General features: G+C 39.4%; 2 protein-coding genes across 6 annotated transcripts in view; both read right to left on the bottom strand.

The window, feature by feature from the left end:
- Positions 1 to 27,807, bottom strand: part of rabgap1l (RAB GTPase activating protein 1-like) — a 61,725-nt gene that overhangs the window by 11,279 nt on the left and 22,639 nt on the right. For 2 of the 5 annotated variants that reach the window (XM_053855698.1, XM_053855688.1), the window contains exons 14-20: positions 14,461 to 14,574; positions 11,739 to 11,813; positions 10,523 to 10,648; positions 10,007 to 10,150; positions 8,132 to 8,173; positions 5,779 to 5,907; positions 1,480 to 1,572 (exon numbers count right to left, since the gene is read on the bottom strand). In XM_053855698.1, the coding sequence (XP_053711673.1) occupies positions 1,480 to 1,572; positions 5,779 to 5,907; positions 8,132 to 8,173; positions 10,007 to 10,150; positions 10,523 to 10,648; positions 11,739 to 11,813; positions 14,461 to 14,574 (723 nt within the window). Of the gene's footprint in view, positions 1 to 1,479; positions 1,573 to 4,176; positions 5,265 to 5,778; positions 5,908 to 6,207; positions 6,521 to 8,131; positions 8,174 to 10,006; positions 10,151 to 10,522; positions 10,649 to 11,738; positions 11,814 to 14,460; positions 14,575 to 27,807 lie in introns of those variants that run through there. The other 3 variants (XM_053855708.1, XM_053855728.1, XM_053855718.1) reach the window with 3 other exon arrangements.
- Positions 22,505 to 27,190, bottom strand: gpr52 (G protein-coupled receptor 52). Its single transcript, XM_053855743.1, has one exon. It carries the CDS (start codon positions 25,902 to 25,904, stop codon positions 24,786 to 24,788), a length of 1,119 nt encoding a protein of 372 aa, XP_053711718.1. The 5' UTR covers positions 25,905 to 27,190; the 3' UTR covers positions 22,505 to 24,785.

Below are 27,807 nucleotides of genomic sequence, written 5' to 3'. Positions count from 1 at the left end.
CAGTTGAATCCCATGACAGCTGAAAACAGAGTCACATCAGAACTGGGGCTTAATGCCACACCCGTCGATTTTTCTGGCTAGCGGTTCCGGGGACGTGCACAAAACCTCACACTGCATCCCAAATTGCACACAAGGGTTCCAAATCTTACGTGTACATAAACATGTACCTTTTTACACATTTACACATACACATGACCCTGAGAAGGCTTCTCAATTAAACCGCATCTCTCTCTCTCTCTCTCTCTCTCTCTCTCTCTCTCTCTCTCTCTCTCTCTCTCTCTCTCTCTCTCTCTCTCTCTCTCTCTCTCTCTCTCTCTCTCTCTCTCTCTCTCTCTCTCTCTCTCTCTCTCTCTCTCTCTCTCTCTCTCTCTCTCTCTCTCTCTCTCTCTCTCTCTCTCTCTCTCTCTCTCTCTCTCTCTCTCTCTCTCTCTCTCTCTCTCTCTCTCTCTCTCTCTCTCTCTCTCTCTCTCTCTCTCTCTAACTCTCTCTCTCTCTCCCCGGCACCCTTCAGAGGAAGTGCAAGAGGAACCATTGTGGTTTCAGAGTTACCTATATTGTTGCATAACCTTAACATATACTGAAGTGTGACTGAGCGTTGTTCCTCCATTTCTGTGTAACTCAGCTTAAAAAAAATATGTTTACAGAATACACCTCCAACGTCAGGGGACTGGATGTAGGCTAGAAAATGTCAGGGGTTACACATTACGTCTGTATTATGGAAATCTTTCCAATGAGTTGGACTTTGCCATTGCACTCAGTACATTTATTCTGTTAGTCTTTGTATACAAAAATGCTGGGTAATTTTATTTGATTTTTAAAATTTGAATTGAAAACCTGTTCACAAATTACAATTGTATTTTTGATAATGTGATATATGTGATATATATATATATATATATATATATATATATATATTCACCTAGCGTTGTGAAAAACTACGGTTAATAATCGTGATTTCAGTATTGCTCAAAATAACTGTGGTCATCAATGTGGCCATAATCGTGCAGCCCTCCTCAATGTTTACTAGGTAAACTGTGTTAAATCAGTTAAAAGATCAAGAATTAACGCTTAGGTAAAACTTTATAAGAAAAAAAAAATCACAATGCATTTTCTTCCTACAAAACATTGAAATGACTTTTAACATCCACCATAGGAAAATTCACAGATCATTCAGCTATATCAGCTAAAAATAAACTTAGACTTCCAAGTGACTTACATCTCTAAATATCAACTTCAGATCTTTTTTTTACAATTCAGAGATTGAAGTGGTTAAACTTGGCTGCAAAGGTGCCTAAAAATAGCATTAGCAGCTGATGTTAAATTTTGAACTAGAACATCTTGCATCAGAAAAAAGCCACCCATAATTAGCAGAGAAGCTGTTTGGGGCGCCTTTTCTGCAGCATTGCAGCACAATTAAAAAAAAAAAAGAAAAAAGAATATCATGATGTACAGTAAGATTACAAAACATGCATGTTGCACCTGATATCGGTCGATGGGGTCTTCTTGCTGCAACTGGCTCTCTCTCAGTGTCTGATATTCTTTCTCAAACTTCTTTAGCTTCTTGGTTGGAACCTGAAAAGAAGACAAGACATTATTAGGACATTATTTATTCAATCGCAACAATGCAGAGTTTTGCTTAAATGCCTGTAAACTGTAAACTAACTATATATATATATATATATATATATATATATATATATATATATATATATATATATATATATATATATATACATATATAGATATATATATATATATAGAGAGAGAGAGAGAGAGAGAGAGTGCGTGCTCCAGTGCCTCTCAGTAAAAAATTATTGAATCCCCCAGGATGGTGGCAGCATTGCCATAGCACCAGCTAGACACTTCTGTCACATGACCTGTCCACAGAGGCCAACATGTTTGTGAGCATTGTTCAGTGGTCATGGAATCAAGCACCCGCTACACTTCGAATGTTACACGTTTTAATGCAAAACTGATGTTTTGGATTTTTTGATCCACTTGAGAGAAACAAATTAGGAATCTACATCTGTTCCGGTGTTACCTGCTTATCATGAAGCATTAATTTGTGGTTATTGGTTTCTTAGTGTCCATTGGCTGTTGAGTTTGCATGGAGTACAAGTTTCTTTTTTTTTTCTCATAAACACAAAACTTACATTTTTAATACTATATGCGAGCCATTCTTTTCAAATAATCCTTGAAACTTTAAGCACTACATTTGGTGGAGAAGACTGAAGAATGTTTAGTGCCACCCATATGGACATACATTCAAATGCACCTGACTGGGTCAAACAGTTAGCCTAAGGACAACATAAACACTCAGGGACATCAATCTAAAATCAGCCCTGCTTGTCTCTGGAGACCAGGGGTGTGCAAAATATTCCACAAGGGGCCGCTGTTTAGGTTATTGTTCGAACCATCAGATGTTTGAAGTCTGTAATGAGTTGACTGTTGGTCTGGTGCAGCTCGTTTCTGCTGAAATGCCATTGTGTGTGCCTAATCAATTTGTTACAAAAGCTTGCATCACCCCGGCCCTTTCAGGACTGGTTTAGACACTTTAGACCAGAGTGATGAAAAAAAAAACCATTTTAATCTCTTTCAATAATGCCTATAAACCTCCTACAGTGTGCTGATTCTCATGCAGTGTGACTACACAAACCATTTCCTTTATATCCTTGATATAAATCTTCAAAAGTAGTTACATGCACATTTAAAATAGTCTGAAAGTGATATTAGCCCTTACACCTCTGAATCTAAAGTGACTCAGTTATATATAGAAGAATATATAAGAAGTACTGCAAAAATAATGCCACAAACATTCTAGTATTGTGGACACCATCTAACATCTTCAGTTGTAAAAGTACTCAGGAGTTTGGCAAGGTTGAGCTGCTGGTAAGGCTCATGACCAAACACACACACTTTAAAATGCGCCCCTACATTCGTCATTACACAATCCAGGTGAGTCTAGTCACCGATTAAGAAACACTTTTTGCATTCCAACACCCCTAAAAAACACAAACACTAAAGCTCCATTTGACTTGACTTGCTGTATATATTGTATGAAGACACAAAAGTACAAGAAGGCAATTTAATGATTAATAATTTTATCTTCTTTGCGTTCCAAATGAACAAGTTAATAATGGATTATGACCTAATTACAGCACCTACAAATACTCCTCAAGTCCTCAATTAATCCTTCCATGAGCCATATCAGACACAGGAGTTTGGTGGGTCTGTCTAGCGGTGAGAGGTTAAAGCAAACAAAAAACAAACAAACAAAAGAGAAATATAATAGTAGATTTAAGCAGTAATGATCATTTTTGCAATGGGTCTTCTTTTTGTCTGGCTTCAGCACCTGTCCAGCAAAATGTATGTTCAGGAGCCTGAAATAAAGTATAATGTAAATATAAAATTAGATGAAGAAAAATGTAATATTAAAGGAAGAAAATAAATGAGTATGAGGTAAAACACGTGCACATGTGTGAACACAACAAACAAAAAGACTAGCAGGAGTCTGTCTATTGGTGAGGGTAGGAGTGAAAATGACCTCAAAACTCACCAATGACAATCTATTGGCTTCCTGGTCAGTAGAATACAACCAAGAAGACAAAAGCTCTTTCCTCATCATGGCCGTTACAATACACACAAACACACAATAATAATAATGCAGTGGGAAAGTCTCAAACCAACATAGGTATTTGAGGTAAGTTTTGAAGGAACTAGTTCCTGTGGGAAACTGCACAGTACAAAGAATACCACATGACCTGGATCTTTGAAGATGAAATCAAATTAGTTGCAATCCATAGGGCCGTGATTATAGGGCATGAGTGAGTGGGTGAGAGAAGTGGTGTGACCTGGCCCCAAACACATGGCCCTCCAAGTACTGAAGAAAGGACAAAGCCGATTGGACATCTCAAAAAAAAAAAAAAACTAGGCCATGGAATTCAATTAACCATGTGAGGGAAACACAACAACATGGACACACACAAAGTCTCCATTGATTCCCAATTTCTATCAGTAATTGAAACAAAGTGCCAGTCACAGTCCTGCTCAGGACAAACTGACAAAGTAGACACAAACGTCAGAGAGAGTTTTGTCCACAGAGGGCAACCATAAATGCAGCACTTTACATATTCGTAGTTGCAAATGACCAGGAACAAAGAAGAAGGTGAGACCTACCGCGGGTCTCGGAGTTCTGTGTGGTCTGGAATGGGCAACTAAGCGTGCCAAAGTGTCCTCCTCACCTGGCCGGTCAACTACATGAGCGTCGTACGCCACCATGATAGAAATTTCCTGCATCATCGTGACGGTTCTTCACAGCCAAAATCCACGACAAAAAATGCAGATTGAAGAAAAGCAGTTTGCAAAAACAGAGAGAGAGGATGTAAATGAAAGGCGACCAGCTGACAGGTCCTGTTTCTCTCCGACAGCGGAGGAGGCTACAGACTGCTTTCAAAAGCCCCTCAGGGATAGAGCTCCGCCTACTCTGAAGAGGGAGGAGGCATGAGTGAATGAGCAACTCACCTGTTTGTCTCTCTCTCTTTCTCTCTGAATCCCAAGCCAAAATGTATGGATGAGTTTGTGGTTTCTCCCATTAAAGAAGTATGTCTCCGGCTCACACAGAGACAAATATCTTCAAGAAACAGTCTCTTTTCTTTGAGTCATGTTTTGTCAGTTTGAGGTCTGGGCATATGTGCGGAAGTTGTCAACCACAATGACTATCTATCAGAGCAGGAAACACAAGAAACATCCAGGAAACTACTTCAACACGACATGAAAAGCTGTCTGTATCAACACATCAAACCTATATCGCAATGCAACATTATTTAGAGGACTCACGTGACAGATATACATGAATTATGTATCAGTGGCGCTTGCCTGTCGGTTTCCATTGGGTTTATAAATTGTGCAAGACTTCTGAGGCTGATTACATCATACATGCAGATGCTGAGAGCACAGAGGCATGCAGAAAAATTTCAAGAAAGCCTGAAGTCATTCACTGCTGCATGTTATCCAATCCTTTTTCCGAGCAAACATGCATCTCTTGAAGTTGACATAATCTGGTAACCTCGTCATTGCTGAATCACGGCAAGAATGCACACAATTTCCATACAAGGCTGTTGAAGTATGGATTTCAGGATTAATTTAGGAAAGTCATGTGTTATCAGCCAAGTGTAGTGCAGCAAAAGACTGCAACACTCCCATATACAAGTGATCAGTTCCAGCAGCAAACCAAAGGATGTTTAAGAAAGTGGGGAAATTCAAATTCTTCTCATAATCCCCAGGCAGGCTAAGCCACTCTTCTACCACTGCCGCTTATCAAGCCAAGGTGCCGCAGAATTCTTCCATGCTTTTAAGCTGCTTAGAAACTTGAGCTGATCCGATCTCAGAATCAGCAGGGAGAAATGAAAAATGTTTAAAAATGCAAGGTTATAAGGAGGAGGCTAGATGGAAGGATGGGTGGTGGCTGGGTAGGCGGAGGAACTGCCTGCCTCATTCGCCAGCCATTTGTGGTTAGCATTTCTTGTTCAGACAATTGTAAACGAAATACATCCTAACTACACCAGATTAAGTGCAGATATTGCAGTTTGTACTGCCAAAGTGTTGGAGCATTTGAATAGCGACATGCAGAAAGACATATGGTCCTAGTGCACAGTCATTGTGAAGGTGAGGCTACCTGGTGCCTATTGCATGTGTGCGTGCATATATACAGTTAATGTCATAGGTGAAAACTACATATTCTTTGCTTGATTTCGTGGCCCACATGACGGAGGTTGTTACCTTTATGTTGCATGCCTGCTCCATAAGCTTGCGGGCGTTCTCCGCAGCTCTGTAACGTTTTGGGAGCTGGACTCTGAAGAACTTGAGCGCTCCTTCAAAGTCAGCCTGCAGGAGATCTTCTTTAGACGTCTGAAGGCACAACACAATTGAGGTTTATCAGCAGAGACTAGACGACAGTAAAGCTATTACACAAGATGAACATAAATATTACATGCTCAATTGTGAACTATAACTTAGAAATTAAGAAGGGTAAAATCTTTGACTAAATGGTTAATACCCTCAATCATGTCAGGTGACTTGGTTTGATACAGAGTTTGATAAAAAAACAAAGAAGTTACATACAGGTATTCAGTGTCAAACTACTTGTCAAACTACTGACACAAAAGTCAGTAGTTTATAATCTGAATGTTCACAATTCTCTGATCTCACCGCTAGCACTTTGGGGACAAAGAGCCGGTGTCCCATTCCAAGAAGACCCATCACTTTGCCGAAGGAGTCAGCTGACCCTTGACTGTTTTGGGGTCTTTTCTCTGCTGAACCCTCTCCTTCTTCTAACGCAGCACACAGGGCTGGAAGTTGACGAGATGGGTTCAGGACTGGTATTGGAGGGTGAGAGGCTGGGGTCAAGGGCGGAGGAGATGGAGGGGAGGTGGGGCAGGGTAAGGGAGAGGGATCGTCCCACTCTGGGGCCTGGGTGGCGGGTGACTCCAGTGTGTCTTTTGGACTGTTTAAAGGTTTTGAAAAGTCTATCGATTAAAAAAAAATATGGTCACACTTGGGCTATTGTTGTTTATGGAAGGAAGAAACCATTTCCCACAGGCACAAAGAGCAAGAAGGCAGCGTCAGCAGCAGTAACCAGGACACTCCAGTTCATCAGAGTACCAAAAACTCTGGACAGGATGCAAGAGTAAGGCACCCCACTGCTGGAGAGCAGTTCTGCACCGAAAATGGACCAAAAGCACAGTATGGATACTGTCCATTACGGAATGCTTCACAGGTATCTGTAACATCCGCATTGACGTCGCTGGCATCTTCCCATTTCCATCTTCTTTTGCACACTGAATTGATATGAGACCGCGTTGCTTAGCAACAACGATGATCAACATGTGGGTTGGACTTCAAGCAACCAGTGACACTGAATTATGTTCCTTTGACTTTGTGTCTGTCAATACTCAGGTTCATATTTGGATCAATTTAAGTACACACAGATTCAGGCTGAGTGTGTCAATTTAAGTACACACAGATTCAGGCTGAGTGTGTCTTTGACCTTTAAGCTGACTGGACACTCAAATATTTAAGACTGACAGAGTTCCAGCAATGCAATTTAATCCACAGCAGAAATATATGTACAGATAATGTGAGGCTAGACGTCACAACTACACCCTCAGATGTGTTCAAGATCCGGAGGAAGCATGTGTTGAAATGCTTTCAGAAACAGTCGATCACATTAGACCACAGACAATAGCTGTTATTGAAACGACAAAAAATGGCCAGCCAATTCACTTGGACACATCAATCAACAAAAATCCAGCCCCATTGACATTTAACCTACTTATCAACAATCAGAAGTGCTTCTCCACCTCAAGCAAAAGGATTGGCACGACGTGGCGAGTGCTCCTGCCATCACAACTGATGGGTCTGACCAGCAGATGGGGTAAGACATAGCAAAATAACCACAACATTTTCCATCCGTCATCCGTTCTTTACTAGCTCTCTGTACGAATTGCTAACAGCTAGCAGGGGCGGCACCGATGCAGAGGTCTTGTTATTGCAAAGAGATGGTGGGATGGGAAAAAACGAAGTGGTAATCAAGAGTCAGGAAATGAAGGCTCTGGAGTAGAAAATGGAAAGACGTGGAAAAAGAGGCTCCAATGTTCCGAGTGAAAAAACCAAAGCTTTTATCCCCATGAGCTGTTCGGCAGTTCACTAGCCGGCACTCCTGTTGTTAACGGTGATGTGGATGGCAACCGCGAAGCACAGATGGGAGGAGGGAGGAGAACACAAGAGGAGGATGGGGGGGGTCGGGAACGGAGAGCGAGGAGGAGGGAGTCCGGGGGGAGAATGTCGTCATGCCTAGCCAATTACAGGCTAGCGGTGGAAGCCCATTCCAAGCATCCTCATTCTGTCTCCACACCCTCATAATCACCACATGTCCTGAATACATTAATGGCAAAACCTGTCCATAGTCAGCCATACATGATTTACATATGCATCACTGTGCAGAATTATCTTGAAAACAATGTGATGATGACTGTGTGCAAATATATATATATATATATATATATATATATATATATGGTTAATATGGTTCTCTGAATCTAAATGCAGTGTAAATTGAGTGATAAATACCTACCTTCAACAAAGCCAAAGCCACATTGAAAATGACATTTAGACCCTAAAAAGGGAACAGAAGCAAGCAATGAATGCACATAGAAAATTATGTTGACACAACAAAAATCATAACTTTCATTAGAGGGAAGAGAGAATCCCCTACATTCAGATGCTCATACTGCAGTTGAAATTTTTGCAATAATTTCAGGAGCACTGCATAACTAATTTACCCAATTCTTGATCAGGCAGGTTCTAATGCCAACAATGAGTAGAACAGTGTGGTGCTGATTCTATGAATGACTAATAGCTACTTTACTTGAATGTTTGGTCAAATAATGTTTTAAACAAATGAACATTTGATAATATCTGCACTGTCAGTCGCAGATAGAAGAAAGAAAGGACAAGTTCAGCGAATGGCAGATCAGGGAAGAACCACCCATTCCCTTGGTCTCTAAGTAGACATGGCAACACAAAGGCTAAAAATATCTGGTGGGCTCTAAAAATAACCACCAAGGGAAGAAGATCTTCATGCAGCGCTCTTGCTAGTCCACATGATGGTGCTGTGGCACTTAGGACTTCATTATGCATGTCAGAACAAGTCAGTGCACCATGACTGATGCGGAATCTCAACACGAAATAAGGCTGTATCCACTTTCTTCACCAACTCTTCTATCGATTCTCCAGCAAAGCCCTTTAAACAGAGTGGTTCCAGTTCTTCCTACAAACGCGACAAGGTAATTGAATATAATTAAACGTGAAAGACAGACGCGTCTTATGTCAAGCATCAATAAGCAAGCATCATCTGGCCATCACCATGACCATGAGAGGGTAAAAACAAAGAAATACAAGGGCTATCAGTGATCCCAGAAGGAATGGAAAGGATGTTAAAGGACTCATTATAAAACAATTTATCTCAGCTTGTCATCCTGGCATAAACAGTATCCAAATGTTAAAACAAGTCAATATTCAGCTGTGCTTAATGACCTATTTGATTCTAAAAAGCTGAGGCAATACAAGGAGTATTCAAAGGATACAACCCCCCCGGCCACAGCAACTATATGCACACAAATGTAGGAGCAGGATTGATATGTATTTACAATTTCCTACTGTAAAAAAACAGAGATGACGATTGCATTAGGGAGATAGTGGACCAAAACAAAGGTCACAGTTGCGTGACCTATGTTTTGTCTTGCATTGTAAGGCCTGACATGATGCCACTGAAAGATTCTGTGCGGAAAACACAGTTATGCAAGACTTAGACCACACAGGCGACCCACTAACCTTCCACTCTTTGCCCTAAGCATCCATGTGATCACCTCATACACTTTACCCACTCTGTTTAGTCCACAACAGTTTCACAACACAGGTACTTCCCTCTAAGCCCAAACTCAAACCAAATCCACATTCCAAGTTCATTGACTCACCCCAGATACGGTCTCTGTCTGGAGTGTGAATGAGGATGCACACGTCAGTTCACTCTATAGTATAACAACTGCAACACAGCAAAGACCATTGCCACAAAGAGACCAATGTCCTAGCAAAAGGTTACGTGAATCAGACACACGTCTGTTACGAGCTTGTGATGCATCAGACGACTTCTTCATGTTATTGTATATGTCTAATGTCATTCATTTAAATTTTGGCGCATCATAGAACATGATTCTACAAATAGTGTAGAGTCTCACTTGACCTTTATCGTCTAATTTTTAGCATGAACAATCACCAACTTGACCATCGGTGCACCGCAAAAAAAAAAAAAAAACTCAATCTGGCACCCCGCATCTGATAGAGTTGCATTCATTCCATTTGCTGGACAGTGAAAAAAACACCACATGGCAAACCATAGTTGGTGTGACTTCGGGGTAACAGAGAGAACCAAATCAAGTAGTGATTGTACCTCACAGAGCAGCAAGTCGGTAATGTGGAAAACCATGCAGAGGGGGAACTTGGCCGTGAAAAGGGTGAGGAACCACTGGGAGGCATACATGTGAGCTTCTAAGTTCAGCTCCTGGAAATGACACCACAGGTCTGGGAGTTGCTCCTGGAGGAGAAGAGAAGAGGTCAAAAGGAGAGGAGAGAGACAGAAATACTAGTGTTGCAGTCAAGACCACACCAACCGAGACCAGGTCATGATTGAGACTGTAAGCCACAGTCCTTCTTTTACCAATTAAGACAGTCTTTCAAGTCTGCTCAGTCTGAGAACGAGATAAAACAGAGCAAAAATGCATTCGAGACCGAGACAAGACCAAGACCCTAAAAAAAGTGGCTGTGAGACCCGTCACGAGAACAAGACCAATTTCAAGTACAACACTAAGAAATTTCTAATTCACACATCACATTAATCACTCATTATGACACATTATACTCAACAAAATAGGCTTTTCTATTTAAGCATCCATTTTAAACCACTGACCTGCATCAACCTCTCTAGCTGGTAAAACTTGTAATGAAGATCTTCAAAGCTGTTCTTGTAGAGAGCTCTGAGGCCATACTCGTACATGATTTTAACCAACACGCAAAAGGCCTGCTCCTCCGGCATCTGAAAAAGGAAAACTGAACTTAATATTTTACAAAGTAAGAATGAGGGACAGTGATTGTTTAAGAACAATAAGAAAAACATACACCAACAAATAGCTTTGAAAGTCATAAAGGAATAAATAAACATGGTTCATATTTGTATTTCTAACCATTGGAATTTCTATGAATTAGCTTCAGGTGTTTGTGTATTTCGATAATCTCATTGTGTTTGGCAGGACCTTAGAATAACAAGAAGAGAGACTTTTCCTTGACTGGCATGGTGAGGTTGGGCCCAAAATCTCTTTAGATAGATATCAACTTTGCTTGCCTGAGGTCCAAAGGTGTATATTCAAAAGGTGTTTAACCTGATCCAGTCAAGAATCAGGGTTTAAAAAAAAACACTACCCCCAAGCCATTGACTTGAAATCAGTGGTATCCTTCATAGGATGTTGTGTGTATTACAGCCGTTTTGTAGCCAACTATTCTGCCATTGCTAGACTGCCCACATCAAACATATATGCAAGAACTCTTTCGTTTCAATTGAAGGATCAAGTTGAGATGACATGCTTTTTAATAATAATAATAATAATAATAATAATAATACAATGATTCTAATTGTTCCTATATTTCCTGTATCCTATATTTCCTTTTCCTTGACAGACTGTCATATATTTTGTTTATGAAGACCAGGTTGAGAGAGTCCACTTCGTAAACCTAAGGTAGAATTGCTGATCTTAATGAATGAGAGTAAACCTTTTATCTTATTGACTGTGTTCACTTGTTTGTGAACAAGTTTGTGAGGTTTCCCTGGTTACTCTCAATCATTACTCCTCATTATTGTTCATCTTCCGTTGGTAACGTGCCAGACAGTGTGGGGGACGAGCTGCTACTGGGTTTTGGCAAATTTCTACATCAGTATCTTGGAACTCAACTCTCAGCTTCGCTGGTAAGAGAACATGTGCCTTAGTGTTCATTTCCAGGAACGTCTTTGTCATTGTCACTTGCTCCTTTCTGTCTTTATATTATAACACTTGTTACTCGTTACTAAATATTAAGGGACTGAAAAGCATTCCAACATGGTTAGCTGATGTGCGTTGAAAGGAAAAACTTACATGAAGTAGAAGAACTGCAGCCAGGAATGACTGACCCTGACAATAGCCAATTTCCTCATCGTAGACAGAGTAGGCCTGATGGAGAGAAAATGGTCATTGATGGATCAACTAACACGTCCCTAAGGAGGACAACAAACCAGCATCAAGCAACTAATGACAGGACTCATGCACATCAAACAGAGAACAAGCAAACTCCCCCACATAAACACTCCATCAGGAAGAATTTTGGTAACCTTGGTAATTAAGAAGCACATTTGTCGTCACTGTGGCTGGTGAGTTAACAGAACTGCTAGGATACTGATGAAACACATCTTTACAAGAATGAATGGGCAGCTTTATAGGACAGTGTTGGTCACTGTCACGCTGTAAGACAGAGACAATTGAATAGTCAGAGAGAAGGAAACTCAGATTTCTATTTGGCCACAAAACTTGAATGGACAAGATCGGAGATGAGTTTATCAGTGGGACATGTGGACAGAGTAAAGGAAGCCTGATGGTTTGGACACATGAGAGGAGAGACTGTGTTGGACCAAGAATGTTGGAGACTGAGAGTAAATGGTGTAGGAGTGATTACAGATGAGGTATATATATATATATATATATATATATATATATATATATATATATATATATATATATATATATATATATATATATATATATATATATATATATATATATATATATATATATATATATCACATCGTTTCACTTCCCATCTAATTTAGCACCAATCACTACAAAAAAAAATATTTTTTTCTGTTTAAGGGAACAGAGGTTTTCTTTTATTGCGTTCAGCAAATTTTGATTCGGTGACTTTGTTTTTTTCCTGATTTGCCACTGTGTTCAAGCGAGTGACAATTTCATTTGGGTCTTGTGTTTGATGATTTAGAGATTTACAACTGTTAGTTGTTTGCTGTATGAGATTTGCAATCATTATGATCAGTAGCATCAGATTTTATATGAGCTAATGAGTGCAGTTTAACTAAATTTGGATATTGTCCGAAGTTCAGTTCAAAACAGAAACAACAAACTTCAATTTTTATGATCTTCATCAAAGAAATAAAAAGCAAGAATTAAAAGATAATTGACTAGACTAAGCCAGTTGCAAATGAACGATCAGGCAACAGCACCCTATCACCTCTGGTGCAAGTGAAATTCACTGGTAGGAGTTAATGTCGGATGATCCATGGAGCAGGAGCACATAAACCCTGAGCAGGATTTAATGCACATGTCTCTCCATCACAAAAAGCCAATGACAGCTGCAAGAGATAGCAAGTAAGTACGCCAAGGCGGAAGAGTGACCTTGAGGTGACTACTGAGGAGTGTCTGAAATAGCTGGCACGTTACACACCAATCATGCGAATGAACAGGAGAAGTCTTTTCACAGTAGAACAAGATAATGGTGCTACTCCCAACTAGAGCAGCAGCAATTAAACACATGCGTGAATATTTTGTATTTCATATAATTAAATATGAAAGGCGCCACAGAAAACTGGATGGTGCTTCATGGTAGTCTAATGACAGACAATCCTGCCAGATTATTACTCATTTGTGGACTGGTGAAAAAACATCCACCAGAAGTCAAACATCTGTGGTTGGAGGACAGTTTCATCTGGGCTGATGAATGAAAATGGACATCCGGGGCTGGACTGATGATCTGTCGAACTCATTTGGGGGTTGATGAGTAATGCAGAGGTCTTGTTCAGATGTTGGAAGTAAGACATACAAGCTTAATGGAGTGTGGGATTCACACATCCCCAACACAAGTGGGAGAAGTCCATACTGACAGATGGATGAGGGGGATTGTTAAATTCGATGTGAATTTGTCAGCCTGAGCACATAATGGGCACGGAGAGGAAGACTGGAACAATATACTGTACAGGACAAGAACAGTCTCTCAGTTTCACATAGTATAGTTATTTTTTTCATTCCATTAACAATTGAAGACGGTTATACGGTTTATATTTTGAGGGCTGGATTCCATTTAAAAATCTGAAAAAAATAGATACTATTCTTTGCACACTGACTGCCCAGCAGTTGGTCTTATTTGAAGTGCCGATTTACACTGTCCACTTTTCTTTTTCAAGTCTTTTTAGTGCAACAAAGCATTTTTTTCGTGCAACCAATGGTCAAAAAGGGAAAAAGACAAAATAAACAACACTACTTTTTTACTCTTTAACATGGTAAGAACACTAAATGAAATGTACAAGGAAACGATAAATCAAAAGTTTGAACAAGCATGGTTTTGATTGAGACCCTCAAAAAACATGTAACACCACTCCCAAACAAGTCTTTGAAATAAAATAAAATAGTTTTTAATGTAATTTTCACCACTAACTAGCACCACCTAGCTGCAGGACGCGATGGTTCTAAAGGTCTCCCAGAATTTCCCTTTGCAGGCTTTACAGAAAACCGCTGTTGCTACGTCCTACAACACTAACAGACACCTGTGAGATGAAACAGTGTCCAAGACATGAATGAGGATGGACATAATAACTGAGGGAGCAAGAGAACATTTTGACCCACGAATGGTGACCGCGCCTTAGTTAAGAGTGTTAAGTCATGCAATTTCGCCATCACATTAAATTTCCAATTGTTGATTGTTCCCAAAACTCAAGCCATTGTGACTCAGTCTTGCACCAGACCATGTGCATCACAAAGTTCCATCCAAATATACAGTCCATTGGTGCCCACCATGAATGTTAAACACCCTGCTCACCTTACATATCTTGTAGAGTGAATCTTGACCATCTCCATCCGAATCCTTAAAATAGTCGTGTGCAGGAAAGGTGCGATGGATGTCACGAGTGATGACGCTCTCTTGTGTTGAATCCTGTCAAACACAAGTATTGTAACTGTGAAAAACAACTTGGGCAGTTTAATTCACAAAGAATGAACACTCACTCACGAGCAATGACAGCTTTTCATTTTATACTCATATATATATATATATATATATATATATATATATATATATATATAGAAACCTTACAAATACATTTTTCACAATATTCCACAAATTTAGTGTGAGGCTCTACATAAAAATGTAATTGTCATACTAATGAGTGTACATTTAATCTTTGTGAACTGGTATACTATATGTGGTAAAATGAATGTATCATTTTTATAATCTTTCAGCACTTCCTGTCTGGGATTGTCAGAGCAACTGTCTTTTGTTACATCCATGAACTTCAATCACTGTCTGCTTTTTCTTTAGCATATAATTTCGAACATTCTTCGTCCAATTTTCCGCTCCTCCCGTCTCCACGTGATGAAACCCCCTGAGTCTGGCCTCTCCAAACTTCTCCACATGAGCTACCCCCCTCAAATACTCATTTCTAATCTTGTCCTTCCTGCTCACTCCCTATAAAAATTCTAGCATCATCAACTCTGCCACTTCTATTCCCATGTCTTTGTGGCTGAGTTAATGTTTGAATCAGTGCAGCACAATTTAATTATTAAAATTAAGAGTTTTATGCTGTGAGTTGTGTGCATGTCCGCAACCGATTGAAACAAAAAATAAATAATCAAAAATAATAATAGAATAACAAATAACACACATATATTGGACTAAACCAACAAACACTAAGGAAGCATGTTGGAATCATGACCTACAAAGATTTTAAATGTCAAGACCCATCCAGAAAATTTGTAAAAAGTTATGAAGGTAAACAGGAATTTTATGAAAGATGGAAAAGTCAGTGATTGTCAGTGCTTCAAGAAGAACATCATTGACTGCTGTGTTGTGAGTCAGTATTGGAGATGGACAATTTCTGACTGTTTTTCTCAGAATTCTGACTTTAAAGTGAGAATTCTGACTTTAATATTTTAAAGTGAAAATTCTGCCTTTAAAGTGAGAATTCTGACTTTTTTCTCAGAATTCTGACTTTAAAGTTAATCTCAGAATTCAGAATTGAAGACTTTAAGTCAGAATTGATATTTCTTGCGCAATATCAAAGAAAAACAAAGCTCTGTACATGTCAGTCAATCATTATGCGTTGTTCTGCAGACTGTGGACAAGAACGGAACAGAACGATTCGATGACAAACATCGTATATTGTGGAAATAAATGCTACGCATGTGGTAGAAAGCACCTTGAAATCCTTTATTTCGATTTCCTGTGGCTCGTTAAAACATTAAAAAAAGACATCGTATATGCCGAATGTGACGTCATCACTCCGCAGCAGGTAGGACACATTTGGTAAGCGAACACATTTGGTACCTACACCGGCATGGCATTCAGAACCACAGAGGAGCAGACGCTCATCCAGCGTTCTGAGTCACAACAGCAATGCTAGCTGCTTGTTGTCGATGTTTCAAAAAACAGTGATTATTTGGAAGCAGATAAATGCAAAAGAACAATGGCTTGCGCTGAACCTGAGATGGGGTGCTAAAATCAAGCTCTCCTGGTCATTCATCATACTGCAGAGACGCAGGAAGAGTGCTCAAATATAAGTTTATAATATATAGAGGAGTTACTTCTTCTATCACAAAAAAAATGAGTAAAAAACTTGGAATATGACATCCCAGCTTACAAATCAGAACCTCAGAAACATCTTTGCGTCCCAGCCATGTGCCTGCTCAGCTCGAAATATTGTCTGCTGTCTCCACTGTTCTCTAAAGCCTGACCATACAGATGGGTGTTTCTCGAGAGACACATTTAACCTACATGAAGGTTAAATATAACCGTTAAATTATTTACATTTTACACCGTTTTATTGTAGTTCATTGTTCAATAAAGTTTGAACGTTTAATGACAGCTAAATCTTAAGTCGTTAATAATCATTTGAATAATCGTGATTATGATACAAGTCAAAATAACCGCGATTATCATGATGATAATCGCCCAGCCCTACTTTATATTTGTACATTGGAAATTTCCAAATCAATAATTGACATTTAAAATTTTCATCTGCAGGAAACAGCCTGTCAAAGGTCAAAACTCACACTTGAGGAATCGCATTCTGAAGGTGGTCTGCATCTCAAATGTACCATATTTTTTACTTTAGATTTTAAGCTTTTGTGGGCCACATAAAATGACATGACCAGATGGTTTTGGCCCCAAACCTCAAGTTCAACATTTTCTCAAGCTAAACTTTCATATTACGACGTGACAGAGCGTCTGTCATGAGTCTAACATGATATTGTGTCGCTGTCCACAGTGGCAGCATACAAAAGAATAAATGAACAAGCACAAAATGTAGCCAATGAGAGAACACTTTGTTATCTTAAGACAAAAAAAAATCATACTATTATTTCAAACATAGATGAGCCACCCACTAGGACATCAAACAGTATGGTGGACCTGTCAGTCGATAGAACAATTATAGTCCCTTCCACTGCCTGCTTTTTAGAGGTGCTTTCAAACAAACTACGTTTACATATTTATCAACTGTCCATTATGTCTTCATTATTATGGCGTTTTCATGGTGCTTTGTGACTGAAATCTATAGGCCAAAACTACAGAGAAACTACTATTTTCTCTGGTGTTGGTCAATGGGGCCGCTATTTGCTCAGCCAGCAATCCTTGTTTATCAGTGGTTTCAGGAAACAACTAAGGTGGTACCGAACAAGCTGGCAGGAGTAGGGAAGAAAAAAAAAGACGAAGCATTTACTGTCTTCAGATAATACAGAACATTTTGCCATTTAGCCTGACAGCACATGGATATTAAAGGAGGAAAATAAGAGGAAAAGAAGCACTGCTGTACGAAAAATGTAGTGCATGTCAAGAAAGTAGGTTACAGTCATTACACTGACGGTTCTTCTTTAGCCGAAGAAAGCAGCCTCATGGATGTGAGGGGGGCCATTTGTCTTGGAAATGTGTGAGTTCAGCAATTTCTCTCATACAGGTAAACAAAAATGCATGCTATGCAAATAAATAGGCATTTGCAACGAACGGCAGGAAAATTGATGAATATGAAAGGCAATTAACATGGACTATAAATTTATGTGACAATGACATCAAGGCTGTATGAAGCATTTCACTTTGTTTCAGAGAACACCAACAGCATAATCCATTTGTGTGATGTGCAAAGAATGGCAACGCAGTAATTAAAAATAACACTCTGGAGGCCGTTGTCCTTGGCTGCTGGCAGATAAGTTTGAGGAGATTTCCCTCGAGTACTCAAGGTAAAGGGATGTTATGGGGGGCAACAGCTGTTGCCAGTTCATCTTTCCCAATATCATTGGTCACTCTGATTCCAGCTCAAAAAAATAAAGCGATCATTCTCAGACATAGTGACTGAAATCATGACCAGCAAGGAGGTTTGGCTAAATATTTGCCACAACAGAGTATTGACAGTATTGAAGCACAACTAGCTTAACAGATGTGTCATTATCAATGACTTAGGAAATGCGACCAAGATGAAAAGCCATTATTGGCATGAAGCAGCAAGCAGATTGACAGCCATGATGTAGCCAAGAAATCATGGGACCCAGCTCACTCCTGCTGCCAGGGACCAGGGTTCATCACATTGAAATTCATGTTTAAGGCTCATGTGGGCAGCATGAAATGATCTGCAGGCACAGATTTGACACCCTGTTTGTAGGAGGTAGATATTTGTGCTATTAAAGACTCACAATTCCGTCTTCTCCGCATAAAAAAGAGGTGTGTTGCGAGTTGTCAGAAGCTGCCATCATGTTGTGTGTTGTAACCACACGTGGAAGGAAGCTCAGTTCACGTGTGCATAAGAGAATGTGAGAGCACGTAAGAGCATGTGACCTCTTGCACATCATTAATAAAGTTATGCATGATTGATTTATATTACTTTTTTTCTTTTCTTTAATGTTAACAATGATATGACGTTATGCGGAGGTGTATTTATGATAATTTTAGACAAATGATATTTACAGAGGCAGTGGAGAGTTGGGGGGCGTGATATGTTCACTTCTTCCTGGGGAAGAATTGAGAAGCACTGTATTAAGGTGTCTGGTCACTAGCTAGTGACAAACACAGCCATGTCATTTATAAGATGTGCCGTGCTATAGCCAAATACAGTACACACTGTAAACCTACGGTCACAGTGCTGCACAAAATATAGCTTTATAGCAAATAGCTTGAGTTAAACAAGTGCATGTTACTCAGACAACTTTGAAATGAGCCTGGCTGTCGATGTTAGACCCTGCAAATACAGAATAAAATAGTCAATAGAAGGTTACAGGTTAGCAAGCTACATGACTTGTATTGAAAATTAATAACACAATTCAAGCATGGAGTACATTAGTATTGGTTTGAGCATATAGACCAGTGACAATACACAGACAAAAAAATACTATTACAAAGGTAATTTGACATTATTGCAGACATGCTCCAATTTGAAAACTGCAATGATTGGTACATATTCAATGACTAGTCTTGATATAGTTGGTGATTAATTTTATTTCTCATAAGCAGACCGACTGCTGTATCTGTTTACTACAACCAGCATTGTCTACTGTTATTTTGTTGTTTGTTTAAGGAAGTTCACTGAATTGTAACTGAAGGTCTCGACTGTGTTCAAAACAATGAACCAGTTTAGATTTACACAACATTGCAATGTTATCTGACTTTTCCCGAGAAATATTGGTCTGTTTACACAAGAGGCCATCACAAAATATTGTGATACATCTTACCATCACTTCTATGAAATATAAAGGTATTTTGATACAAACAGGGCTGTTCTGCTTCAGTTAGAGTCAATGAGAGTTTTGGAGTAAATATACGCAATACCTTTATTTTAGGCGCTGACTGCTTGAACAGAATGTCAGTTTCACGCTATTTGACTTTTTCTTTTTTATCATACAAGTGTTCTTACACACGTTTTCTTCTAATAAGAAAATAAATATTGCACTTCATTGACCATCACGGTTACAAGGAGAGCATTATTTTTATATAAAAGTCATTTAAACCAACTGCGGTCATTTTGAAGTATCAAACAAATATTTAAAATTTGCTGGATTTTATGAAACTCCAAACACATTTAATAAATATATACCTTTCCCAAATTAACTGACGAGACTTAGGCAGACTTACGTTTTTTCCTCATTTTCTTCACCTTTCCACCATATTCTCTGTATCTCAAACAACATTCTTACTTCATGACAGCGGTTTCACACATGAACAGAAAAAAAATGAATGCAAACAGCTTCTAATTGGAGACCAACTCCTGTCGTTGACTTCAGTAGGGCTTGGTCATGAACATGAGCTTTTACCCTGGAGGAGTCACAGAAGGTTTACTGTAAAGAACACCACCAAGTATTAACCGTAAAAAAAACAGTATTTAGTTTATTAATAATTAATGTGTTCCCCAGTATAATGTGTTTGAGACAAAAGTCATACTATAGAGCAAAAACAATGTCTTTGGTATGAAACTGGCATACCACGCAGCCCTAGCAATGACAATAATAAGTACAGGACAGGCCAGACTCCGCAAATGAGGAAATGATGAAGAGGAAGCGTGGATGAGATAAAGGAAGACACAAAGAGGATAGATAAAACTATGGCAGATGCATAAAATAGGTCAAGGTGGAGGTGAAGTCAGAGGCTGTCTTGCTCAGGCAACCCCTGACAGCAGACCTCTGCCAAATTGTTTATTTGCACTTACATTATTTCCTCCCACTTTTTTTCAATACGATTGCCCCAAATTTATTCTATCTCTATAATTCAAACATTGCTGAAGACTTTTTGTACATGTTGTATATGCACGTATGCACACTAGATTCATTCTCAAAACTTGAATAGAATTTTCTATTCCGCTCGTTTTCTCACAGGAGTTGTTGCACGAGTCATGTGTCTTTATATGTGCTTGCCCTCCTTCCTTTTGTCCTCATTGAAATGGCTCCAATGTTGTTGTATCACCACAAGACGGTGCAAGCATTGCCCCTAAATGTGACTAGTTGACCAAGAATTTAAAAAACAAAATCACACGGAAATACCATGGCACTGAAAGACAAAAACGTCAACGCCGCATTTGGGGATAAAGCGGGCTGATACACATTGATAGTATCAACAGGCAAGAATTCTACATACAACTTAAGAAAAATATTCTGGATTGGTGCGTGAGTCTGTGTTGCACTTGTATTTGTCACCAAAAAGGCTTTTGGTGAGCGCTACACTGCCCCACAAGGAGCACAGAGCAGGAACTGGTTTCACCTCAATTTACAACTTCCCCACCTCAAAGAGGGTCTGGTGGTTCTCGCTCAATAAAAACAGAAAGACGATGGAAAGAGTGACAGGATGGAGAGACGAAATACACTCGAGATGAGTGTTTCCATTTGTGGCGATAACAAGGGAATTCCAGAGACCGTGGAGGCCATGAATACTGAGGAGGAGGCAATTTGAAGGTGGTTTTTGGCCCTTTAGAGAACCGAAGCTTTCATCTATAGCCAAAAAAGCAAACCCCAGAATAAATTTAAAGGCTTGATAATATTAATGACGCTATAAATAGTTAATTATAGTAGATGAGATTAGATCAGATGATGTGATCTCTGGATCAGAGTAGAAAACTAATGGATTTCATTGCTCAAGGTGTGAAAATCATCCATCTAGCAACTACTTCCACCCCTCAACTTCCCACCCCTCTTGTCCGGCTAGAAAGGAGTGAGTGTGGTGGGACATCCTGGACACGGCAATAGTAGACAAGAAAACAGCCACATCTTAGCATCTTAGTGAGGCGAACAATGACACTTGATGTGGTGATGTCTGATGAAATATCTCGACAAAAGGAGTAGACATACAAGTGTTGGGTGTTTAGTGGGTGTCCTCCTTAATCAACCACCAGAGATTAGATGGAACAGTAAAAGTAATTTCTGGAAAAATGTAAGACAAACCAAAGCTCGAAATAAAAAAAAATTGACAAACCTATTGTTCATTGGCAAGATTATTGAGCTAGCATGTCAGCATTGATATGTGAAATGATCTGTGTATGTTGGAGCCAAAATTAAGTAATCGACGAAAAAGACAAAGTGAATGATCAATTCAAATAAATACTGTCCAAGTGACACAATTTCATCTTTATTGTGTTAGCAGCAACAGCAAAACCACAGTCAGACACAATCTTGAAAAAAAAAAAAAAAAAGATTCCATTTAACACACTGACATTCTCATCACATCAGAAGCCTAGTTTATCACAAATAAACATACCAGTCCTTTGTGAAAGTCGGTGGCAGAACAAAATAAGTCCTGACATCCCAAACAGAATTTCAACATGTTTCATGTAAAATATCGGCATACTTGTATGGATATAAATTTAATTAAGTTAAGCTATTTATCATAAATAAAATATTTTTTGTTATGTATCTTTTCATACACACGACCTTTGTAGTATTTGTCTATATCCAAACTATATTTAACTTTAACATAGTACAAAATACAGGTCTGGGCTTACATGTCTTTTTTTAACATTAATAAATATTTCGAATCTATCACAGACTGTCTGTCCATTCACAAAGAGACTACTGAGCTATTTCTGTTTTCACTCTTCAATAAAAAGCTATTGAAAGACATGTCTTCCATTCGGTAGTGTTTGGTTATTACTACAGCACAAACAATTTAGACATCAGACAGAAGAACATACTTGAAGCTAAAACTCTCCCTCTCGGTAAAAAAAGACCTCCTTTAGTTTAATATATATATATATATATATATATATATATATATATATATATATATATATATATATATATATATATATATATATATATATATATATATATATATATATATATATATATATATATATATATATATATATATATATATATAATTTTTTATTTTTTTTGGCAGCATAAATCTTGTCTAGGTCATGTTTGGAGTCATCTCCAACACTTATTATTTGAACTTTTTTTTTTAGGCTTATGATGTCTGTTTGATTGTCCTTGACACAAAAGTACAAGACCAGAAATGAAAATATCACGGGTTGTTCATAAAGGTTCATGGTTCATAAAGGGACGTTTTGGGGCAAAGTTGGCCATTATTGGCAGGAAAACGATGAAAGGAAACACACTGCAGACACAATGATTCTCTTATAGGATAATTTTATAGGAGTCAAGATAATGAAGGGTTAAGAATTCTCGACCGGAAAGGAGCAAAATGATGACGAAAACAGCACGGTTACCGTAATGTGTGTGTCCCCCTTTAAAAGTTTCACACTGCAAATGACATATATTCTTTTAAGTCAACCAGTTATTTTTAAAACCATACTCGATCCACAAAAGCTGGTCTATTAATCCTCTTGGTGGGGCTTAGTATGTTTATATTTGGACTTTGACATAAATTCACTGAAACGTAGATAATTATGTGTTGTGACTAGCAGACAGAAAGCAAAACATCAATTACAATTTGACTAAGGGTTAATATTATTTTAGCAATGAAGCATATTCAAAAACAGAGCTTGGAAACAGATCGCTAACCTATTTAAATTAATGTCACATAAATAAAAAAAAAGTTAACACTGGGAGAGACCAAAGGCTGTTTTAACAGTTTGTGAAGAAGTTAGGACTTTGGAGTCTTTGAGGGATTAAAAAAAAAAAAAAAAAAAAAAAACAAAGCTCAATCCATCAATTCAATTCAATTAAATCAGTAACATCACAGGTCTAATTTCTTAAAGATGCATTGTCATTGAAAGCAAAATATGGCAGTGCACAAAAGCCACTGATAAAACAACAGTTACAAAAAAACAAGCTGGGGCTTTCCACACCCTTTCAAAATCAAACAGGAGTTTGAAAGACTGGGATCATGTCCTTGATGGCCACAGCAGCATCTCAAGGAATTATATGACAGACAATGTGAATCTCAGATCTCACATAAATGTTTTGCTGACGTCAAAATTTGACCAACATGGTGCAACAGGACTTAACATTGACTTGCTGGTTCCAAATGGCTTTCCAGGGCACTCATGCATCATATTGCTCTCATAACAAAATCATATCAGGAATGTTCCAGCACTGGTGGGAATCATGGCATATCTCCTGATTGCAAGAGAAGAAAAGCAAACAGGGCTCAGTAATATCATATCATTAATCTGTGAGAAAGTTAAACAAGTACTTAGTGCATAATAGAGTCTTGTTGATGACTCAACATTTTGGAAACTGGCCATGAAACAATAACCACTGCTTAAAGCAGTAGCATTTATATTGTAGCATCTAGAAGAGCAACAGACCCAGACTTATGGCATCATTGAAATCTGTGTTGCATCACAATCCACCAACTTCACCAAGCCCATTCAAGATAAGTGAAGACTAAATAACAAGATTATCATAGCATGTGGGTGTGTATGAAGTAGATCAACAACTGCATTTGCTCATAATAAGGTCTAGATGGATATTGTGGTTTGCTCAGGTGTCTTCATAGATCTGACAAATGATGCAATCACATTAAGCGAGGCTATTGCTTCTTGAACAAAATGAAGTGATGAAATTCCAAGATTATATGGAGAATGAAGGAAGAATGGTGCGTGGAGATTACGTACAGCTGGATGAATTGAGTTCAAGGATGTTTGCATTTTCAATGAGGGCAAATTTAGATTATAATATTGGAAAAAAGTTGCATCTCAAAAAATGTTGCCATCTTTGCATCTTGGCTCACAGAAATAATTGTCACAAAGAACGCACTTATGCATAACAAAAGACAACACATCTCTCTAGTCAACACTTAAAAGCTCATCATCAACTTAGAGAGCAGAAATTGAGCTGAACAGTCAACGCCAAGCACAACAATTTATCAGCAATAATGAGAATTTTGAAAACATTATGGACTGATGCCAGCCATTATGAGGACCATGAATGTGGTGTGGCCACATCAAAAATCTTCTGAGATCTTTGAGTCAAATATACTGTACATTATTCGGTCTTCCCATCATGATGTGTCCAAATGAAAATATGCAAAATATATGCATTCTCAGGATTTATTATAAGTATCTATTGCTCAATCACACATCTATAGATAATTTATTAAAAAGATAAAACAATGGACCTTGATGAATCATGTCAGTGAATCATGTCAGTTTTTAACAGTTGTTGTGAATCTACTTTATTAGGTTCAAAAAGCAGCACTCAAAAAGTGATTCCTCAAATGGCACATGAGTTTGCCCTCTTTCTGGTTTTAGGCTCCCCAAACTCTCTGTCATCCACTGTGCAGTGGCTGAAGGAGCACAGTGTCTGTGAGAGCCGCCGCATGCCCAGACGGAACACACTGTTGGACAAACTGTAGATAACACAGTTACAAAAACTATTGCTAATGGCAAGCCAGGTTGTGATGAAGCTCAGGGCTGGGCTGTCCAGGACCTGTGAGCTCTCCAATAGGAAGTAGATTATGTAGGGGAGCCACAACATGTAGAAAACACTGGTGATACGGAACAGCACCATGGCATATCGACGATCAGGTCCATGTCCGGTAGGATTCCCACCTTCACCAGTCTCCATCTCTGGGCTAGGAAAACGTGCCCGTCTTTCACTTATCTCCCTGTTGTGCTGCTGGCAAATTCGGAAGATGTGATAGTAGGTAAAACACACAACTAGGGCCGCTGGTGCATAGAGCAGACATACAACAAATCCTGTGAAGAGGGCAGACGTGGGCCACGAGTGTGCACACCACACAAATATGTCTCCATGGTAGCCAGGTTTGCCCCAACCAAAGAAGGAAGGCAAGAAAACCAGACTAGAGTAGATCCAGATGAGCATGATGCATCCTCGTAATCGGCATGGTGTCACCAGCTGGTTGTAAGATAACGGTTTTGTTATAGCCAAGTAGCGATCCACACTGATGCAGGCAAGGCAAGCCATTGAAACACTTTTAAGGACAGATATTACATAGCTAAACACCTGACATGTTATTGGCTCCTGTACTCCAGCAGGACAGTGCAGCAATGACAGGGTGGGAACCAGGCAGCTCAGACCCACCAGTAAGTCAGCATAGGCCATGGTCTGGATAAAATAGCTTGTGGTGTAGTGGTGAAGCAGGGGGGCACAATGAAAAACTACGATTACCGTCAGATTTCCAGCAATAATCAGTACTGTCAAAAGAACGATGACTGCAGTCTCCAGTACACAAGGCTCCAGCCCTTGATTCAGTCCCCACCCCAATGGACAAGAGTGGTTAGCAGTCCTCCCGGTGAAAGCCTCATCGCTGCTGCTACTGCTGTTGTTCAAAGTACTCATAAGTTCTGTTGTGAATTCAGTCTGATTCATGTTTTCCGTGGCAGTCTCCACACCCAAAAAAAACAGGGTGGTACTGCATTGCACAATAATACCACCGGCACATATACTCCAGATTGCCTCACTTAAACAGAGCTCTGTTTCAGTCAAATGAACATTGACAGTAGAAAGATCGATAGAGTGTAAGACGTCCTGGTCAGTTATCCTTGTCCTACCAGGTATAGTTGGTGAAAACAGAGGGTGGGTTACCGTCAGAAAAAAAAAAATGAAAAAATGAAAACTTCCAATTATTCCATATTCGAAAAGAATAGGTGGCACAGCATCAGAGAAAAGTTGCTTTGGCTGTCAGTGTTTAATGAGGGAGGGCACCAGGAGGCTGCAAGCAGTCGCGGCTGCCTTTAAGTGTACAAAGTCAAGAGAATACATGACAAAAAATAGTGAACATGTATCACGGTTGTGGCGTTTACTTTCTAGCTGGAAGCCTCGATATTTTGTAAGTCCTCTGGTCAGTGTCTGGAGCCCATCGTTGACAGGCTATTGTCTGAATCAAAACACAGACACTGCTTAGCAAAACATAGGATCTCTGCAAATGATAATGCCATAGCTCTAGCAGGTCACACTGAACTGAGGGAAACCATGATCCAGAAAAACATAGCGATTTGCCTGGGATTCAAAAGTGAATCCCAACAGCCTGAACTCATCTCTCAGTGTTGTGGACTGCAAGTTACCGATAGACAATAGCCAATGAGCCAGTGTCTGATGCCACTCATGAAGGCAGGTGAAAGGACTCTCCAAGAAAAATGAGAGGCCAGCTGAATAACTCAGTGCTCCACTCACTTTCACTCCTTAGCAATCCCATAGGTTAGCCAGTGGTACGGGACTCTGCCGAAATGTCTTTGATACATTCCACTGAATTATCTTTTCATATTCTCTGGAGGAATTCTGAGGGAATGCAAGCATCATCTCCTAGGTGGAAATGTGATCACGCTTGCATGGATCGTAAGAGTTCCTTCAAGTTGCAAAGCGATGGAGTTCAACATAGTCTTGCTTCTCTGGTTCTGTCAGTCAATCCACTCAAGAAAACCTGGAATTCCAGCAGAAGTCCCAGCTTCAAGCAATGTCCTCTTGCAGTGTCTCCCTTTCAAGCCATGGAAAAAGCACAACGCAGGTATTTAACTGAGGATTCCGCAGATCCCAGCACTATGAATGAGAGCAACATGAATGTTGAAAGGCAGTGAGTAAAAAAGCATGGAGGGAAAATAGACATGACTGTGCGGATGGGAATGAGGTAATCTGCAGCGAACAGGATGAGGGGACGAAGAGTCCCTCAGCCCTGGTGCAGTGAGAAGGGATGCTCTGACTGGCTTACACTCCCCGTCCCTCCCTCCCTCCCTCCCTCGCTCGCTCTCTCTCCACAGCCTCTCTAGCAGGCAAACTAACCATCTCTCCCCCATCACGCACGCACGAGCACACTTACTCTCACCACCTCAGCTCATGGCTCGGATCTCCCTTACCAGCTGCACCTGAGGCTCCTCATGGCATTCTATTGCTTAAACAGGCTTTCTCCCAGAGGTGAATTTGGATACATCTTCTATTTATACATTGCTCAACATTCATGGTTAATTATCTATTAATTAGTGCTCCCACAGACACAGACCTGACTCCCTTCTCCCTTTTCGTTCCTGAAGAACATTAATTTGCTGAAACCATTTGGACCCTCCACTGAATAATAAAGAAACTATGAAAGAAACAAAACAATGGCAGACTCACCATCTCTACAGGCCACATGTACTGTAGCCACATCATAATGAACACAATGCGATTAGTTCACTAGTGGCACTTTCTCGGAATAGTACCAATATGATTAAATGAGTAGTACTCGTCACCTTCAGAGACTCACCCTTTTAGGTGGAGCAATACCTTCATACAAACTGTA

The sequence above is a fragment of the Synchiropus splendidus genome, chromosome 1 (genome assembly GCF_027744825.2).
Source record: "Synchiropus splendidus isolate RoL2022-P1 chromosome 1, RoL_Sspl_1.0, whole genome shotgun sequence".
NCBI classification, from domain to species: domain Eukaryota; kingdom Metazoa; phylum Chordata; class Actinopteri; order Syngnathiformes; family Callionymidae; genus Synchiropus; species Synchiropus splendidus.
The sequence above is the reverse complement of the archived record's forward strand: the minus strand, read 5'-3'. Positions and strand labels throughout refer to the sequence as shown.